The 21,403-nt window shown below is 37.2% G+C and overlaps 1 protein-coding gene across 11 annotated transcripts in view; it reads left to right on the forward strand.

Annotated features, from left to right (window-relative positions):
- Positions 1 to 21,403, forward strand: part of LOC135222876 (cell adhesion molecule Dscam2-like) — a 353,863-nt gene that overhangs the window by 181,670 nt on the left and 150,790 nt on the right. For all 11 annotated transcript variants that reach the window (XM_064261228.1, XM_064261227.1, XM_064261229.1 and 8 more), the window contains exon 3: positions 8,630 to 9,149. In XM_064261228.1, coding sequence (XP_064117298.1) covers positions 8,630 to 9,149 — 520 coding nt within the window. The remainder of the gene's footprint in view (positions 1 to 8,629; positions 9,150 to 21,403) is intronic.

Raw genomic sequence — 21,403 nt, forward strand, 5'->3', positions numbered from 1 at the left:
ATGGTCATATGAGATTCGTAAGGTATGTTGTAGGTTCTTAAGAATTGAATTTTATGATGGGGTTGATATTTATTTCTAATCTGGCGTCGCAACGACTACGATCAAACACAGATAAAAGAGAGGTATTTCATAGGAAGTCCCGACCTAGTCCAATAAATAATTCATAAATAAAAGTGTCGGTGCAATTTTCATCGAACGGTACGGGATTAGTGCAAGCAGCAATGTGTCATACTGAGCCGCGAAGTCCAACAGAATAAGCAGATTTAGCATGAGCTAATGATCCCTCTTTAATAAAACGCGATACGTATCTGTGTAGTTTTTTTTTTTTTTTTTTTCATTTAATGACGAAAGTCTACTGCTAATAAACTTCGCGTTTATAGCTCCCGTTGTCTAGCACAGGACAGCCTGGGTCATTGCATGCACGCGCAAGCGGTTACGCAATCACACTCTTGACCGCATGCTCCCCCTAGCATCCACACGCAGTCACGTTCACGCTCACTCACAACCGTAATGACTGTTGCGTAATCAGGGTCATCAAAGAACCTTCGAGTTCAAAGGCCCGAAATTTTCCAGCTTTGAATAATTGGCCAAATTAATATTTCCCTGCGAACGTTTGTGATACGACGTAATTCTCATCCCTTTTCGGATAAAAAAGATATTTCAAAGTTGCTAAGGAAGAAGAGAGAGGAGAGAGAGAGAGAGAGAGAGAGAGAGAGAGAGAGAGAGAGTAATTCATGTGCTTTGAGAGAGAGAAAGTGTGAGAGAGATAACACCTAGAGTAATTTATTTGCTTGACAGACAGAGAGAGAGGAAGCACCCTTAGAGTATTTATAATGAAGTTACATACATTTTTGTTGGAGAGAAAGAGAGACAGAGACAGAGACACAGAAAGAGAATAATTTATGTACCAGAGAGAGAGAGAGAGAGAGAGAGAGAGAGAGAGAGAGAGAGAGAGAGAGAGAGAGTAATTCACTTGCTTTGAGAGAGAAAGTGTGAGAGAGATAACACATAGAGTTTATTTGCTTGAGAGAGAGAGAGAGAGGAGAGAGAGAGAGAGAGAGAGAGAGATGCCGTATTAGTTGTATTTCATTTTATGCGTAATTACGTAATTACGCTGTGAATGATGCGACCTTTATTCATTTTTTTCAATATTATTCTGTTATGTGAGAGATAAACTGACTGACCTCTGAACCGGCTCAAAAAAAAAAAAAAAAAAAAAAAAAAGCCAATGAATGTCATTGTATGACATTATACCGCTGCCCCACAGCGTCTATTTTCGAGTCAAAGAGTTTCTTCTTGACAGTCTGCCCTTCGACCTTTCATTGATGAATTGGAGGAGCTGAGTGGTGACCTTTGGCCGTGGAAAGAAAAACAAAGGAAGAAGCAAAAGAAGTCCCAATAGCGCGACAGCAAAGGTCGCAAACAGATCTTCGCTTCTCCATGACAACGTGAGGCGATAAGAAATCATGATACGCGAACCGATGTTTTCGCTGTTTCTGCATTGCATATAATTATTTATATCTTTCGGTGGTTTTGTCTATGAGTATTATTAGTATGTAATATTACTTTACCTCACTTTGCTTTGATGTGACATTCTTTTTTTTTTTTTTCAAATGTGGGCGTTCTGAGCTTTGGAACGTCCTTAGTGAGACAGTTTTGTTTGGAGCCGTGTGGATGTTTGTTCATGTTGAAGAAGGAGAAGGAGTAGGAGGAGGAGGAGGTGGAGGGGGGGAGGTAGGTAGATGAAGGGATGGAGGAGGAGGAGGAGGAGGAAGAGGTAGGAGGTGGAGGAAGACGAGGAAGAAGAGTGGAGGAGGAGGAGGAGGAGGAGGAGGAGGAAGAGGTAGAGGTGGAGGAAGACGAGGAGGAAGAGGTGGAGGAAGAGGAGGAGGAGGTAGAGGTGGAGGAAGACGAGGAGGAAGAGGTGGAGAGAATGAGGAGGAGAATGAGGAGGAGGAGGAGGAGGGGCTTGATTGATTTGATGCCCTATTTTAATAATACAACCTCACCTGTTGCTTCTTCATCCCTTTGGAGTAAGTTCGGCTCTGCCGCATGAGTTTATTAATAGACATCCAATCGATTGGTTATTCTTCTTTTGCTCCTCTCGGTCCACTGGTACCCAAAACGCGGAGGGCGTGAAATACGTTGTATATTGAATTTAATCATTGCATTGTTGATCGTGTCAACAGTATGGTTGTCACCGGCTCAGCGGCGATGGAAATTCGGATTGTGTTTTAATTGAAACGTCACAGGTGAAAGAAAAAGGCCCCAGTCGTGATTTTGTTCGGCCGCTGGGTTCGAATGGAGTGAAAACCGATTAGAGAATTATGAGTTTCTTTCGATTAGATAGTTCCTCGTTGGACGAGTGGTTTTCGCACTCGGCTACCAATCCGGTGGTCCGAAGTTAGATTCTCGGCTTGGCCAACGCGGAATCAGAGTAATTTATTTCTGGTGATAGAAATTCATTTCTCGATATAATGTCGTTCGGATCTCACAATAAACTGTAGGTCCCGTTGCTAGGTGAGCAATTGGTTCCTAGCCACGTAAAACTATGTAATCCTTCGGGCCAGCCCTAGGAGAGGCCTGGTAAAACTAAGAAATTCTTAACTTTTTTTCGATTAGATACTTTGCCGGGGGGCGGGGTTGTTAGGGATACCAAGTAATGACCGTCTCGCGTTATAAAGTTCCGGGCATCGTTTTCGATATTTTTGCGAAGTTGTGTTTTTTCTTTCCGTTACTTTCACAAAACTGTCTCATTTGTCCCTACCTGAGCAAAAATGAAACTTTAGGAAAATTATTCCGTTGCTTTATTGTGTTTCCTAGTTTTGGCTAATTTACCAAAACTGTATCCAATTTTCCATTTTTTTTCAATGGCGAAATTCAGGGAATTCAAATTTCATATCAAAATTAGATGTCCTTTTTTTGTTTGTTTTAGAAAATTTGACTCTATATGTATTCAGGGGGAAGTTCTAGTTTTTGACATGAGAAATTTTTTCATCCATTTCGTATTGAAGTTAGAATTTTCCCAAAAGCTAAAGTTCATTTGGCGTTTTTTGGGAATAAGGGTATTTTTCCAGTATTTATTTTTTCTTTCGAATATTACATAGCTAATTTTATCATTTACTTTTATCTGGCCGTTGCAGGAATTATTAACAGTTAACATTGTTGTTATTTTTGTTATCATTAATATTGTTATTTCCCAGGAAAGTAATAATAATATAGATCACATACTATTGTAGATGATAATAAAACACACTATTTAGTTCACATTCTATGTTGGTATTATTCTGGAAAATAATATAAATGTTAATGATTCCTACGGCACCCTAATAATTAACAATTATAAAGTGCGCCGAAGTTTCTTCGGCGCAACCGAGTTTTCTGTACATCCGCTACAGCACATAATCAAGGCCACAGAAAATAGATGTAGCTGTCGTTGGTCTCGGTATGATGCTGTATGAGCCGTGGCCCATGAAACTTTAACCACGACCTGGTGGTGGCCTATCCTATATCGTTGCCAGAAGCACGATTATAGTTAACTTTAAGAGGGCCGTTAACCTAGTATAAAATCAAAACTACTGAGGCTTGAGTGCACTAATTTGGTATATTTGATGATTGGAGGGTGGATGAACAACATACCAATTTGCAGTCTTCTAGCATCAGTAGTTTTTAAGTTCTGAGGGCGGAGAGAAAAGGTGCGGACGGACAGACAAAGCCGGCACAATAACTTTTTTTCTTTTACAGAAAACTAAAATGGATAACCTAGTTATCTGCGTAACGTAATGTCAATTACTGAGAAAACGATGAATTGCAGATAGATGCCTTAGACACGACCATCACACAACCTCTGGGGAAGAGCAGTGAGGAGGAAAGCTTAAGATGAGTGGAGATTTGTGGAAGATAAAACACAGGAGAGATATTAGTGATCTATGATATTAAATATCACTTAGAATGAGCAAATAGTTGAGTGGAATATATATGCCCTATAAACTATCAATTTATAAGCCAAGTTCCCAACCAACAGAATGGTTGCGTAGGAAAAAAGAGGAAAAGTAGAGAACAGACTAACAACTAAAGATAAATCTGCATATCACCAAAAGAATTATTATATATATATATATATATATATATATATATGGGATATATATAGATATATATATATATATATATGTATAATGAATGTATATATATTTATTTATTTATATATATACATATATACATGTGTATATATATAATGTATATATGTTTGTGTGTGTGTAATTTGCAACGTAATTCACTGAAATTGAAAAAGTGGTGCAAAGCACAAATCAGAATCAGAAAGATTTCTGTAATGACCTAAGCCTGAGGTCTGAAGTATTAAGAACTGTACGATATAATATATCCTTTGCTGTTCTTTTATTTTCCAGCTTTCGTTCCCTCGGTGAGTGAATGAGTGAGGTAAAAGCAGAGTATTTTCGGTAGAATTTTTATTCTTCTGCGGTTTTAGAATCCTAAGTGAATTGAGTGGCCGGTTACCCAAAACACAGCTGAGCTTCGATACAGTTGATAAGCCTTTGCTATTTTGAATATATCCACTGTGGATTTTTTTTTTGTCCAATATCCCGTAAATGCTCTCTCTCTCTCTCTCTCTCTCTCTCTCTCTCTCTCCTCTCTCTCCTCTCTCTCTCTCTCTCTCTCTTGCAAATTACAAGAAGCATATTTTCTTTTGATGCATGTGGGACTTATTGCCTCGATGTCTAAACCATAAAAATAATAATAATAATATGCCGCTAAAATAGTGAAAAAAAAAAAAATTCACACTGATGTACGACTACTATGAGATTCAGGGCCTCTGTAACACAGTTTTTTCGCAATAACCTTTTTATCTATGCTTTTCATAAATATAACGCTTATTCAGAATACACATTATATCTACACATAAATTTTGACTGTATTCTGCATTACGTAGGTTGAATAAATTTGGTACTTATAATGTAAAAGTGACTATTTTCGAAGACGGGCCAACTTACTCAGAGAAAAGGTTACGAACGCACTCGTTACGTAACTTATGACAGCATTTCTTCCCTCTTTCTCGATGGATGATTGGCTATACGTAACGAAGGCTAGACCTCTGGCAACAATGACATAAAAATGTAAATACAAGCAAAGCAGTACACCTTTATGAACTCTGAAACCTCTCCACTGATAATTGTCATAATGAACAAACCAACAAAATATGTTAATAAATACAAAAACACTTCGATTATTAGACTAACTCCAAAATAAGTTTCCTAAGAAATTACAGTCTATTTTATAGGTCACAATCAGATTGACAAGATGTAGGGAATAGTTGGTAATTTTCAAAAACATAGTAGACAAAGCTTGATTTGATTAACTGCTATATTCCAAATGTCAAGCAATTTTTATTTATTTGCTATCTACCTATTTACTAAAAAAAAAAAAAAAATAGCCGTTACCGCATTTTGGCTTTGAGCCTTCATGAATTATCGTCAGAATGATGACTTCATGAGGCTCCACCCACTTTGTTCTCGTTATAATCCAGGATAACAATGAAGGCTATCATAGGCATTGTTGGATTAGAAAATTTAACTTCTGGCTATAAAAACTCATTTCTCGAGTAGTTGCATGAAGTGCTAAATGATCCTCAAGGATCCCAGCAGTTGGCCTAAACGTTTAATTCATGTATATTACTGCTATTACTACAGTAGTATTACTACGCTAGTACAGATACCCCACCCACATCTATGTATCGTTCCGCCATTCATAAAGTCTTTGTCATGGCCACGGGCTTTCTCTTGACTGTAAAAAGTTGCAAGTCGTAAGACAAATGCAGTTTTGCAACAACGGGGAAAATTCCAAATCCTGCTAGCCATCATTGACTGCTATGGGTTTCTGAGCCGATGGAATAAGGTGAATGAGTTTCTGTGGTGGATGGGCGGGGCAACATTTCGTCAAATGTTGTTTACCTTGCTTACGTAATGAATGTTTTTCGACTCCTGGCTCGTAATCATTGGCCATGGCATCGGCTGGATAATTTTTACTCTATAAAAATTAAAACTATCAGGTTTAGGTCATTGATAATGCTGCTAAAATTTGTGTGGTTGTAAAATATACATATGTCAACTTTCAGCTACATCCGATGCTTTGATAAGGAGCAAAGTCCAAAAAACCGTGTTACAGAGGCCCTGAATCACATACTAATTGATAAGAAGAATCTTGCGAGTTCTCGAAGCTCTTGTTTGATTTACAATAATAATAATAATAATAATAACCTTAAGTGTAACATGTGAACTGCATGAGCTATTATTCCCTAACAATGCAGGCGAATCGTGAATTGTTGCCTACACTGCTTCCCGCGAATATGGTTCAGTCACTTCCAGGATTAGGTCTAGCGGCCCAAATTTGCAAAAATATTTTCTCTGCTGAGCTCATTGTGTCGTAGAAAATACATTGCATATACTTTGGTGATATTTTATTTTCAATGAACTTTTCAACCTAGGCAACTGGATTTTCAGTTTTAACTGGTAATAATGATTTTGGTATAAATAGCAACAGCAACTGCTTTCTGTCTGTCTAGAGTCTAGACAATTGGATTTTCAGTTTTAACTATGATAATAATTATTTCGGTATTAATAACAACAGCATCAGTTGCTGTAACACTGAAATCATATTTATACATTCATCTGTTTTGTAATTAAGTTTAGGGATGGCGATTATAGTAATACTGTATACTATTCATCTCACATTTGGTCATATTATTTTCGTAATTCAGTCAACAGTTCGAATTTCCGAACTCTTCCGCCGTTGGTGCATCTGGAAATGAATGAGGAGGGGATTTTTTTTTATATATCTAATAAATATGATAACAATAACATTCACCTCATACTTAGTCACAATAATCCCCTCATCTCTGTAATGTGGTCGGGAGCTTTTGTTTAGCGGACCCATTAACAATGTTAACAATAATACTAGTCACATTTATCTCACATTAATATCTTCATCTCTTTTGTAATTTTGTTCAGCGCTTTTATTTCGGGGACCATCCACATTCAGGACATAAATAAATGAACGGGGGACAAAAAAAAAAAAGTGCGAAAATTCCATTTTTGGCGAATTGCGTAAGTGAATGTAATCCAATAAAAAGCCTATATACATGTTGCCAATTTATATTTATTGGTAATGGTCTTGCCGGGGACTCTGCCACGCTGTCTGTGCGCTTTATTTAAATATATAAATTGTTGCCGTCGTTGATTGGAAATTGTAAATATCGCGTCGGAATAACTGCTAGTGTTGACAAATAGTATATCTCATGAAAGCCTCCGAATATTAATTTGTGCGCGACTGAAAATGAATACCTGTGACAGAGGGTGCTATGGGAATTTCTCTCTCTCTCTCTCTCTCTCTCTCTCTCTCTCTCTCTCTCTCTCTCTCTCTCTCTCTCTCCAACTTTCTTCATATCTATCGATCTACTCTGTCTCTCTTATTCAGGCCACCTATCTCTCTCTCTCACACTCTCTCTCCCTAGCTGTCGATCTACTCTCTCTCTCTCTCTCTCTCTCTCTCTCTCTCTCTCAACATCCGGTTTGATATTTTTGAAAAACATTCCCATTTTCGAAATGATGACCGAATAGGTCAGGCCATTCAGACATATTTTTGCTCCCAATTCAACCATGAATGGCCTTTGTTAAAAAATTGTAGCGAAATCAAAGACACGCTCCGGCCAAAGCGGAGAAAAAGGGTACAAAAAAACTATTTTTTGATCGGTTTTTTTATTTCCATTTTGTTGGGGCGCAGCTGTTTATTAAAGCATCTAGACTTCGTTTCCGATGTTAATTTTTATGAAAATTGTATTTTGTTCTCTCGGTGACACGGGTATTTCCGTTGAGAGAGAGAGAGAGAGAGAGAGAGAGAGAGAGAGAGAGAGAGAGAGAGAGAGAGGACCACTTTTCTTATTTATACCTTTGCAGTTTTTGCAGTTGTCACTCGTAGGGTACAGTTCTGCGGAAGTTTAGTTCTTGTGTCAATAACGTTTGATTTTGGTCTTCATTGCTAATAAGGATAATATGATGCTAATAAGAATGTTAATATGATAATAGATCTAATTCTGAATATCGTGCATTAACACCCATATAGCTGTAGCGTTAATAAATGATTTGGAAAACTTAATTCAAGCGAAACCAAAAATTCATCCTTCAAAAGACAGGGAGAAATTTTCGCCCGAAAGACCTAACGTCATTTGTTGTCCTTTATCATAAATGTTTCAGTCCGAACGCTTTTTCAGGGCTATTGGCATCATAAAAATGATTGTCGACCTTTTGCGACCGTCACTGAACTTCGGGGCATTAGTTAACACATGGATTTGCCCAGCCAGTTCATTGTTATTACTGAGGTTTAACAACGAATTACAGAACATGAAATATGTATGATTAGGAAAGATTTAGCTGCTGCATAAAAAAAAGGGGGGATACGTGTTTCATACAACTGTTTCATTGGGATGTGCGACTGCCAAAATTTACTGTCGAAAAAAATCATTAATGTTGCGTTGGTAGAAATGAATTGTTGAACATCCCTACCGAGTGGAGTGATTGCCTTTTTCATTTATTTATGTTTTTCTCTTTTTTCGTTACAGACTGCAACGACGCTGCAGCCAGTGAAAGGGTGCCAAAGGATGGAGTTGTTATCATATGCCCATCCACTCCCGCACTCCCGCTGTCCAACTCTTTCGCTCCTCGAAGGTCCCCCAACTACATTTACGAGCGCCACACAGCCCCGATGACCTCTCTAACAGGCATCCAATCGCGGCAACACCCTTCATCGCCATCGGAGCCTTTCGGGCCATCACAAAGGCGATATCCAGCGGCGCCTAACTCTGCCAGCCAGTGGCAGTTATGGAACAAAGGCGCCCGCTGGGCAGGCGAAGGAAAACAGTATCGGCCTCCTCCTCCTCCTCCTCCTTCTTCTTCCATGGACTGGGCGAGACCAGAGGCACCATGGCAACAGAAGGCATGGCGACCCGCGAGCGCGCTTCCAAAGCCGACGAAGCAATTAGCGCCTGAACAGTCGGGTTTGTTGCCTCAATCCCGCCACGAGCCGAAGCAATTGGAGCGGGAACGCGTCGAGCCTCCGGCTATGGGCCCTCATAGTACCAGGTAAGCCACACCTATTAAATGGGACATCTTTAATCAGGGGTTTACCTGCCTGTCGGAATCGTTCTGGCGTGATGAATTCATGACTTTTGGAAGCGCGGGATGCGACGATTGAAAGCAATTTTTGAAAGCAGTTTTGTCGCCGTTAGCAGATTAGCTAATATGACAGTCAAGCAGAATACACGGGGCTTTTCGTGGCCGTAGTAGGTTAGATGTTTATGCTTTCATCCGCCATAGGAAATTTTATCAACAAAACCAATAGCTCCCGTTTTAGTACATTTGGTTATCCGGGTTTCCATGACTTTTTCCAATGATTAAAATGTCTAGTGTATGTGTTTGTATGCGGGGGGACCGTTTGTTATAAAGTTCATGTCGACATGGAATTCTGTTTTACGTAACGTGAAATTTATTCACATACACACTGAAAAAGATATATATACACTTTAAGCGTACATGCTAAACTTGACATAAAAACGTATGCCTAATAGCACACAGTTGGTAAACCATTTCCACTTCCCTGAAGCACTTTTATTCCCAAACTTCGTCGCGTAACTGTTTTGTTTATGCATTATTAACTGCACACTGAAGGTGATCTTTTGAATATCTTATTATTTGAAAACGGAAGTTATTCAGTGTAATATTACGACGAGTAACTTCTGATCACAACGATGGTGGAATTACATAGGTCAATCTTTATTTATTGGTAGCGTGTGTAAATAGTCGTGCCAACCATGTTCCTTACGATTATTTGCATATTCTGCATAATCATAATTATTACGTGAATTATGCAGACTTCATAAGTTTCCCCACTGGAAAAATGAAGCAGCCATTTTTAAAATCCATTATATTTTACCCGCGGCTATAATTAGTAGTTTTGCGTAATCTTGATAAAAACCCCCCCCCCCCCGCTCCCCCCCCCCCCCCCCCCCCCCCCCCCACACCTCTCTCTCTCTCTCTCTCTCTCTCTCTCTCTCTCTCTCTCTCTCTCTCTCTCTCAGCATAAATTTACAGAAAAAGTTGGAGTAAGAGGGAAAACGTTCAAGATAAGTGAAGTAAAAGAGGAAGTGTTGTGCTAAAATAAAGAGAGCAAGAACTCTCTTGAGAGAGAGAGAGAGAGAGAGAGAGAGAGAGAGAGAGAGAGAGAGAGAGAGAGAGAGAGAGAGAGAGAGAGAAAGTGTTGAAGAGTTAAAGGAGAGAGTGAGAGAAATAGAGAGAGCGAAAGAGAGAAAAAGTTGTAGTAAGAGGGAAAACGTTCAAGATAAGTGAAGTAAAAAAGAGTAAGTGTTGTGCGAAAATAAAGAGAGCAAGGGCTATCTTGAGAGAGAGTGGTTAAAGGACAAAGAGAAATAGAAAGTGTTGACTAGATAATGGAGAGAGAGAGTGAGAGAAATAGAGAGAGCGAAAGAGAGAGAGAGAGATAGAGTCAGCCAGAGAACGAGAAAAGTTCACGTCGAGGCTGGAAGCATTTTCGGAAATTTCTGTCTGGGTCTCGCATGATTTTTGTTCGTAAGTTTGACAACCACATGTCAGAGTTTGGTTGCCCACGAAATAATTTCCACATCGCTGTTTCACGTCCACGTGTGTGCATCCGGAGCGACGCGTACATGCTCACATACCCTTTCATGGGTCTTTGTTACGGTTCCCTCTCTTCTTTTTTCCAAACGAAATTGTAATTGTTTAACATTCATCGGTAATTGTGTTTGTGTATGTGTTCAGATATGTTATTGTTATGTATGTAGTATGTGTGTAGTATGTATAAATATATACTCAAAACCTATATATGTATATATATAAATATATATATATACATATATGTGTGTATGTATGTATAAATATATACACATATGTGTGTGTGTGTTTATGTAGGGTATACATACACATATTATATAATATAATATATATTATATATATATATATATATATATATATATATATATCTAGAATAGAGAGAGAGAGAGAGAGAGAGAGAGAGAGAGAGAGAGAGAGAGTACAAAATGCATGGCCACACTCACTGCAACGTTCAATCTTTAGTTGCTAAATTCATGATGAACCATCTGTGCTTGAATTTTCCAAATCACCAGCTGCAATAAAAAAAACATTGGCTCTGTAGCATAATCAGTTATTACCGCAGTGTGGGGTCTGCGGTGGGAGGTTGAAACCAACATTTTTTAGAAGCTTGAATTTGTGTGCTTGTTCCATGTGAATAGGCTTCATTTACTGAAATAATAATAGTAATAAGTTCTTTGTCTACCTGTCCCCGTACTCCAAAAGCTTCCATATTAAACACTTCACTAAACGGTAGTGCTTCGTTCTCTCCACGTAACCAAACCATCTGATCCATCTTTTCTTCATATCTATATTTTTTCATCCTCTCAGTCTTTTGTTCCAAATACTGTAGTTTCATGAAGTTGTGTTATATTAACGATCTCTTCCTTCTTTCCAAGTTTGCTTTCCCTGACACTTTTTTTTCCTTTCTGTTGTGTGACTGTTACAAGCACCTTGCCTTCGTCAGTTACTGTTTACTCTGAAATAATTTATCTACGCAAATTAAACTCCTCCAATTTTCTACCTTAATTACCTACATTAATTTCGTTTATCAGTCAAGGTTTCACCTACGCTTGATAAATTTGTTAATATAAATTTCTTTACACACATATATGTATATATGTGATATATATATACATAAATATATATACACACACACACACACACACACATATATATATATATATATATATATATATATATATATATAATATATATATATATTTCCCAAATTCCCAAAACTCTACGAAACAGTACAAATACCAAGACATTGTTTACTGTTTTATGTTTACCCCAATTTCTTTTATTTTCTTCGATGTCCCTCTTTTATTTGCAACTGCTGTAGATTAGACACTTGGCTTCCCTCTTACGTATTCATGGAAAACTATTTTAACTTTACTTGTGGGACAAATTGCATTGTAAGTTTTATCGCAAAGGAAGTATTCTCTTAACTTTCTTTTTATTGAAAATTTGAATCTATTATTATTATATTATTATTTATATTATTATTATTGTATCTATTATTATTATTATTATTATTATTATTCTTATATTATTATATATTATTTATTTTGATTTTATAGTTGTGAATAGATGTCACTTTTTTCTCACAGATACATATATGTGTGTGCATGCATATTGGTTATATCTTTATGAATGTATGATTGAATGTTGCCATTGTCTCTTTGTCTGAGCGTTTCTTCAAGTCATTGTCGTCTGTTAGGCATCTCTAGTTTATCTTGACTTCAACGAAGATGAGTTTTTAATGTCAATACTGGCCGTCATTGTACCTCGGTAATTGCCAGCATCAGTATTTGAGAGTGGACCTTGGCAGACCATCTTCTTTGGCTCCTGAATATGGGATGTCCATTAAAAGGAAATGAAAAAGACCCCTCCGCACGAGCTATTTTCAGGAACCGTATGAAAGTGACTCCATTCTGTGTAATCGCTCGGTACAGTGATGTTGTCAGAATAATAACCAAAATACAATGACTCTCAATGCTATAAAAGTGGGAATGCTATAAAAACGAGTGATGGGAATCATTGTTGCGTCTGTTTGGCCATCAATATTAATAACAATGCTTTCCATTCCTGTAGATGAGAGCCGTCCGGTTGCCCACCATTCCTTCCCCCACTTTTTTTTCTCTCTCTGCAAGAGAACCGAGAGATACTTTTGTTTACCGAAGCAGCTCTGCGGAAATTCCGTCTTCAATCGCTCGTATTTAGAAAGACAAACTAATTCTGAATTTACCTGAGGTTATTTTGTCTTCGGGTTACTCTTGTTTACATTAATAACATCCATTGCGCGGGAACATAGCGCCAATATGGTCTCGTGCTAAATCAACAACCTTGCGCCTCCCTACTCACCCCCCTCCCCCAAGCTCCCTTCCCCCGCCCTACCACTCTTCAACCTACATTTATTAGGGTTTCCGTTCACTTGAGGTTAACCGTGCTGTTCTCGACGTGTGTTCTTTTCAGGAGAAATGGAACAGGGAGACAGGACAGAGAATGAAATGATTCCGTTTACTTGGTGCATATTTATAAATACTCAGTTGGAAAGGGCATATGGATTTTCTCTTTATAGGTTGGATCGTGTTTATAAAGTGTTGCTTGAGGTTGGAACTCCAGGAGCGAGTGGAGTTGTTTAAAGTACTGCTTGCAATTAGATTTTTTGACAAAGATGATTCCTCCTGCATAAGTGTTGTTGCAGTTGGTATCTTCAGATAGTTAGAATTCCTTATGTCTAAGGGTTGGTTCAGTCTACATCTGTAGACAGATGGAATTCCTCTTGTCTGAGGGTTGCCTGAAACTGGGTCTTTGGACGACCATATTTCCCGTTGGTGTAGTGCTGCCTTAGCTGGGATATTTGATAGAGTGACCCTGCGATGCCCAACCAGGGTTCCGCGGAACCCTGGGGTTCCTCATGCCATCATCAGGGGTTCCGCAGGAAGTCTTGAAATAAATACGTATTGCAAATGATGCTGATCTAAATTTACACAGGCCAAATAGCAGTGGTAGATATTATATGATTTATATATTTATAATATATATATATATATATATATATATATATATATATATATATATATATATATATATATATATATATATATATATATATATATATATATAAGAGAGAGAGAAAGAAAGAAAGAGAGAGGGAGAGAGAGAGCCTGTCGATAAAGGTTCCCTAGTATATGAAAAATTGTTTCAGGGTTCCTTGAAGGTATAAAGGGTGAGAATCTCCCTCCGATAGACTTATGTCTTATTTAAGATTGCCTTAGTTTGGATCTGTGGGCAGATAAAATCCTTGTGGCATAGGGGTTGCTTCAGTTTGAATCTTCAGACGTATCGAATTCATCTTGTATAAGGGTTGCATCTATTTGAATCGATGTTCACAGAAATCCTCTAGTATAACAGTTGCTTCGATTTAGGTCGATAGTCATACAGATTTATTGTTGCAAAGGGTTGCTTCAGCTTGGATCTTTAGACGAATATAATATCTCGGTAAGTAGGGTTGCCTTAGTTTGGACATGTAGACAGATCAAATACTCTTGTGTAAAAGTTGCTCCAACTCCGATATTCAAACACCTGAATTCTCCTGGCTTTATGGTTATTTCAGACTTAATCGTTAGACAAGTATTGTTCATATGGTAAAGGACGTGCTTTGATTCGTAGCTTAGTAAACTAGAATTCCTAATACAAAAGGTTTTTTTTCAGATACTTTATTTTCTTTTATTCCTATACTGATTCACAGCTGTATTCATCATGTTAAAGCCACAAATCCGTCAGTACTTTGTGGAGCTGTATGTTGATCATTTTTTAATTACATACTACTTTTACAGACTTTCCGTAGGGCACTTCATTTGACGTAGTTTTAGTTGGTAGTTTGGGAGATGATGGAAACTTTTTTTTTTTTTTTTTGTGCACTAAAGTCAGGATGCTGTCCACATACACACACACACACACACATATATGTACATATATATATGATAGATAGATAAATGATGTAGAGATGCCACAAGGAAAAAGGAAATACCGGGTGTAAATCTTGGTCGTTTTGGTCTTCAGTTTTGAAAGGCATTTTTACAAGAACTGAAAATGTCTTAGAAAACTGAAGGCGAACGTTCAGGATTTATACCCATGGTTTTCATTTTATTCTGCGGTTCATCATATATATAATATATATATATATATATATATATATATATATATATATATATATATATATATATATAGAAATATGTATACACACAAACATACCTGCACACACACACACACACACAAACACACACATATATTTATACATATATTATATATATATATATTATATATATTAATAATATATCTATAATATATATATAATATTATAGAGAGAGAGAGAGAGAGAGAAGAGAGGAAGGAGAGATAGAGAGAGGAGAAGAGAGAGAGACGAGAGAGAGAGAGAGAGAGAGAGGTTACGTTCATGTACAGTCTCCTTTACATAACACATGAGCCGATGGAGATTGGAAATACGAGAGAGACAGGCCTTTTAGTCCGGAATATACCTTGAAGGAAATAAGATCTAGTGACCAACGCTAGATTTAATGAGCTTCTATTCCTCTTTCTCCTCCACCACTTTCTCCTTCAGTAGTCGTCCTCAAGCCACCTTCCTCCTATACCCTAACATTAAGCTCCGACCACCCCCCCCCCCAACAACTCCACTCCCTCCTCCTTGCTGCTCTGATTTACTTCTTAATCAACTCCTCCTCTCATTTCCAGCTAAGCGTCGACCTTCCAGAAAGCCTTTGAGACGTTGTTCAATAAGTACTTTATTGAACAACGTCTTTTTATTTTACTTTTAATTTTACCCTCTCATTATCGAGGGTTGTCGTGTTGATTATATGGTTTCTTTTTTTTTCGTCTTTTTTTCCAGCATTAGTTTTATCTTTAGATAATCAATTACACTATGAATTTGTTGCCACGATATAGTCAAAGAAACAAAGACAGTTTTTTAATCTCCCAGAGTTACTTATTCTCCTTTTTTTTTTTTTTTTTTTTTTTTTGTTTTTTTTTTTTTTTTTTTTTTTTTTTTTTTTTTTTTTTTTTTTACTATTTCATCATTCCCCCACAGATACGTCATTTCTCTAAGCTGCTGATATGTTTGTGACAACACTACTGAATCAGAAGAACAGATGATACTGTAAAACCGATTATTATGATTCTCATTGTTGTTATTTTTCCTCTCTTTTTGATATTGTTATTCTTTTACACTTGTCTCACCTTCTCTGATTTTGATAAAACTTGATGGGTAAGTACCTTATGGGTTGACGATTATATTCCCTGGATATTTGTCACCTTCGCTTACTTTTCGAGATCACAAGGAAAATAGTCTTCTTTTTACCTCAGATTTTAGTATATTAGAGGCATCTGGTCTTTAGAATTCATCAGTATCTTTATTATGTCGTTAAGGTATTTGTTTTTCCCAGGACCTATTTTTTCAAGGTTACGACGCATTTTGAAGGTGAACATCTGATGTCTGATAAGTCTAGTAGAACTCGTTAATTAGGTATCCTGAAAATAAAAATGTTCACCTATTGCTTTTTATAACCTTGACTCATTTTCAAGCTCACGTGTCATTTTAAAGGTGAAATTTAATTTGGTTTCATTTTTGCAAAACTTGATTCATAAGTACCCTAAAGGTTTGTGAATATTTTTTTCCATTTCTTCATATTTCTTTTTAAATTCTTAACTTGACCAATTCTCCATATTTTGTGAACATTTATTTTTCTCTGATTCTGACGGAGCTTCATGAATATGTTTCTGACGGGTGTAATTATTTTTACAATTATGTTTTAACTGTTCTTCAAGGTCACGTGTAAATTTAAAGGCCCAATGTTACGTTCCAATTTTCTTTTATTTCTCTTTTATTTTAATGGAACTTGCTAGGTAGATAGTTACTTGAAGTTGATCATTTTTATTAGTTTGCGTGTCTAGTTTACAGGTCGACATTTTAATTTTAATATATATATATATATATATATATATATATATTATATATATATATATATATATATATATATATATATATATATATATATATATATATATATATATATATATATATTTACAATGAGGTTTGTATTTGGTTTTGACCTTGACTTTAGTTGAAGGTCACGGTCAATGTAAACAAATTATTATATTTTTCCTAAATATGATGGAATGATGTGAACCACGCGTTCCAACGATTACTTTTCAATACATCGGCAATATGTAACATCTGTGTCGAACGATAGTATGTTTGTCAGAGCTGTTGAAATTTAGTTACGATTTTGATTTCTTAACCGCCTTTCTTTAAAGTTCCTGTTTTATGGTTGTAAATTATCTCTCGAATAGCCGTCTTAGTTGCTGTTCTGAATCACATTTCTTCTTCCAGCTGCAACATGGTTGGTCTTATCGTAATCCCATCTTCCTCGCAGCTCCTGTTGAAATGTTGCTGCCACTTCAAATCTTTTCATCACCATCTTTTATCCTCAGTCATGTTCAACACATCGTTTTATTTCCTTCTGCCTATTCTATTTGCGTTTATTCCCCTCGCTATCTTTTCTATTTTCCTCAAAATATCAGGCTCCGAGTTTTCCCTCCTTCCATAATTATTCTCCCTAACCAACCTCCTCCCCTCACCAAACCTCCCCCCCACCGTCCCCTGCCTCTGCCGCGTCTTCCTCAAACGCAGCGAGCAAACTGACAGACGATCTCCGTCCCTCATGTTAAACTTTGCCGTCTTTAAAAGCGAGTTACTGCATAATGACTGAGGATAAAAAGAGGGGAGGGAGGTGAGGGGAAGAGAGAGAGAGAGAGGGAGGGGGGGGGGTCTTGTATCATAATACAAGGGGAGAAGCGGCAAGAGGAGAGAAAGAAAGAGAGAGGAGGCTTTCCATCGCATGATTTTACCCAAGAGCACCAATAACCCCTTGGGAATGCGTCACGGGACAGTAGCTGCTCGAGTGGAAGAGTTGCCAATTATCGCCACTCAATTTTTCAGTCAAATCGCAATTTTCAAACTCGTCACCTCTCGTCGTGACGTTTTGTTTCCAGCGGAAGACGCCTCTCTTTACGACAAGCTCATTCAAGTGCCCACACTGAAAGTTTAGTATCTCTTTAAAAATGGAAACATTCGCTAATGGTTTCGTGTAAGTATGCTACTAAATTCTGATGGTCCTCTGCAACTTTAGGGAAGAGCGCCAGGATGAACGCGCGTTACCCAGCAAGTGTTGGTGAGCTACGAGCCTATTTTTTATTCTTGAACTCTCACCCTGCCTAATGGCCTTATAGATTATCCATATCTCTACACCTATTGATTAGGCGGTCACCTGTTCATAGGCACAAGTTCACTCACACTTATCCCTGGCAGTTTCTATTTCTTGCTTTCTTTCCAAATATACACATATGTACACTTTTGTATGTGTGTAATATTATAATAATATGTGTACCTATACTATATATACATAAACACATATTTATATTGCAGTACACAAAATTCTATGTACGTATAGAATAAGTATAATCAGTTATGTTGTCAAACTGAAAATAAAAGATAAGATGGGGCTTTATACCATTAGAAAATTGCAAGATCACTCAATTGATTAACGAAGTGATAAAACGAACACATAACCTAAGACATGGGAACATGTAATCAGTCATAAGAGAATGAAAACTTAAATGAAATATTAAAGAAATAAGAAAAAAACAGTATGTCTAAAAACTCGGCAAGACTTTTAGGCTTATCTCATTGCTTTTAAAGAATATAGTTGATTAAATCTCGGGAGTGATTATTTTCACTTTCAGTCCCCTAAAGGAAGAGATTCTGTGATATTACCCGATTTTTGTCTTCTCTTTTTCTTGAACGAGTTCCATGAATGTCAGACGGTAATATTCATAATTGACGAAGCTTTAAGGATTACAGAAACTTGCGTTCTCTCTCTCTCTCTCTCTCTCTCTCTCTCTCTCTCTCTCTCTCTCTCTCTCTCGTCATGGAAAAGGGGCTAGAAACGAGCTCAATACAGTGTCAAGAAAAGCTCAATTATACCAGTACTTTGTATCATCTCTCTCTCTCTCTCTCTCTCTCTCGAAAAGTGAGCAAGAAACTTGGTAGTATAGCTCCGAAAGAGACTGTCGTTGGATTTTAAGTAAAAAGGCAGATTTTTTAGGATAAATTCGGATATAATACGTACTTAACTGAAGTTCCAAGTCAAAATCACTTGGAAGATTTAAGAATCTGCGTACATTTGAAGAAAATTGACAGAGAGGCCCTGATAAACAAAGTCCGAGAAACGATGAAATAAAGCCATCTTCTGGAAGTAGAGAGAAGAGCCTGAAGGAATCAACATTATGCCTGGATGTGAGAAGTTTGATGTTTGTCTGTAAAATGCCTAATTTTATGTATATGGAGATTGTTTCTTGAGTGTAAGAAGTCTGATAATTGGAAGTAAAAAGAATATGAGTATATCAGATCTTTCATAGGGGTGCACTTTGACACACTTTCTTATCTTGACTTAGGTTATTGTCTTTTGTTTATTTACCACCTGATCATGTATTGCATAGTATTTGTCATTTCAGTTTTTATTTCTCTGCTCTATGACTTCATTATTTACTCATTTGTCTCTTTATTTACCGATTTCTGTACCATGTGTAATACGTTTTAATTATTATTGACTCATGTAAGTTCATCTTTCCGCCTGTTATTTTCCTTTTCCTTTATTGAGACATTTGTCTGTGTATTTGCATGCATTCATTTATGTGGTTTTTCATTTTACAGCTAATTACGTACTACTTATGGTTCGTTTTACCTTTGTCATTTTTCATTTCCACATGTTTAGTCTTTCGCTATTTCGTAAGAGTGTGCGCGTGTTAGGATGCATGGATATGAATAGTGGATTATATTACCACACCCGTTACAGAGAGGACAGAATTAAAGCAGGAAAAAGTTGGGTCATTATCATACTTAATGAACGACAGAGCAAACACTGTCTTATTGTTGCCTCACTGTTGTTCGCGATAGAGACGCGCTTATGGAGAAAGTCGATGAGGACAAAACCTGCTTATTGACAGGTCACAGTGAGACCCGAATGTCACCGAGAGAGAGAGAGAGAGAGAGAGAGAGAGAGAGAGAGAGAAGAGAGAGAGAGAGAGAGAGAAGAATGGAGATAATAACAGATAGATGGAGACTGAATGCATATGTAAATAGTAACTCACATGTATTCCTCAACCAATACACCTCTGTGAATTGTAAAAATGTGACACAAGGAGAAGTTGCCCCTACGATTTTCAGCAAGAATTTCGGATGTAGTTGCCTCCCCCATCATTCTCTCCTCCTCCTCCTCCTCCTCCTCCTCCACCTCCTCCTCCTCCTCCTCCTCCTCCCCCCCCCGCCCCACCCCTCTTCAAGTAATCTACGGCTAACTACCGAGTACGTATCCGTATCCCACCCAAAAATGTTTTCCCGTAATTGGGAAAACTGTAGGATGAACCATTATGTACGAAACTTACGCTTACAGCGAAGTGTGTGTATTACATATATTTATATCTATATATATATATATATATATTATATATATATATATATATAGATATATATATATATATATATATACATATAATATATAATTTCCATTTTCCTATCGAAATCTTGGTGTACGTATTACTTGTGGCATCGTTATCTTTAGACAAAAAGTCTTAAATATTATATCTTGTCCCTTTGCTTTTCCTCAGGGAAGACAAGTATCTGCGATACGCTTTTCCATTACTTTATCTTCTGATAACAACTGTTTCACCTATGTATGATTTCATCGTTATCGCAATTGCAGTTCTACAAAGAAATTGCAATATTATAGAAAGGACTGCGCGGCTTTGCGAGCAAAAATCAGATTGAATCAAACCTCTTTAAAGAAGGACACACATCAAGGTCGAACCGTTCATAAACCACGATCTTAAAAGCATTATCATTAACTGGAAGCAGACCTGCACCGCAAAGCATAATGCAATTTGAATGATTCCCGTAGGGAAGCTAAGATAGTCCACAAACAGAATCTAAACAAATTCGCAACGTAATGACAGGGAAAGGGAGAATACGTATTACGGGAAAAACAAAAGTCGACGGGATGAAAAAAAGACAATTAAAAAAGGGAAGAGAATGATATCTGATAATAGGGTGCATTATCTAACAACAAATAGGATACAATGCTGGGAATTTGATGAACGTCAAAATAGCTGAATGTAATGATGATGATGAGGGGGAGATTTATTACGTGATATTTAATACCTTGTGATGTCGGAAAGGAAGTGGAACGCTGTTAATGGAAGGTTGGTGCAATGTAACGTCATCCAATCTTCTCTATGTTGCTTTATTTGTAGAGTTTGTGCGTGCAAATGATAGCTTCTCATGTCACTAGAGTTTTATTGACCGTAACTGAAGAAGACCATTATCAAAAACTGTTGTTAATTTGAAGATTATTGTGCATCAAAATTGAAAATGGATCAAAGACACTAAGTCTAACTAGACAGTTGCTCTGATGCAACTTTAGTTAATGATAGGCAAACGATGGCACAAATACATATGAAATTGTGCACATGAATGAAAGGGTAATTGTTGAGTTCAAATGTGCACTTAAACTGAAGGTGTCTTTTCGTTATCCACGCACGTAGCCATAAGATATATATATATATATATATAT

This window comes from Macrobrachium nipponense, chromosome 8 (genome assembly GCF_015104395.2).
Source record: "Macrobrachium nipponense isolate FS-2020 chromosome 8, ASM1510439v2, whole genome shotgun sequence".
NCBI lineage: Eukaryota > Metazoa > Arthropoda > Malacostraca > Decapoda > Palaemonidae > Macrobrachium > Macrobrachium nipponense.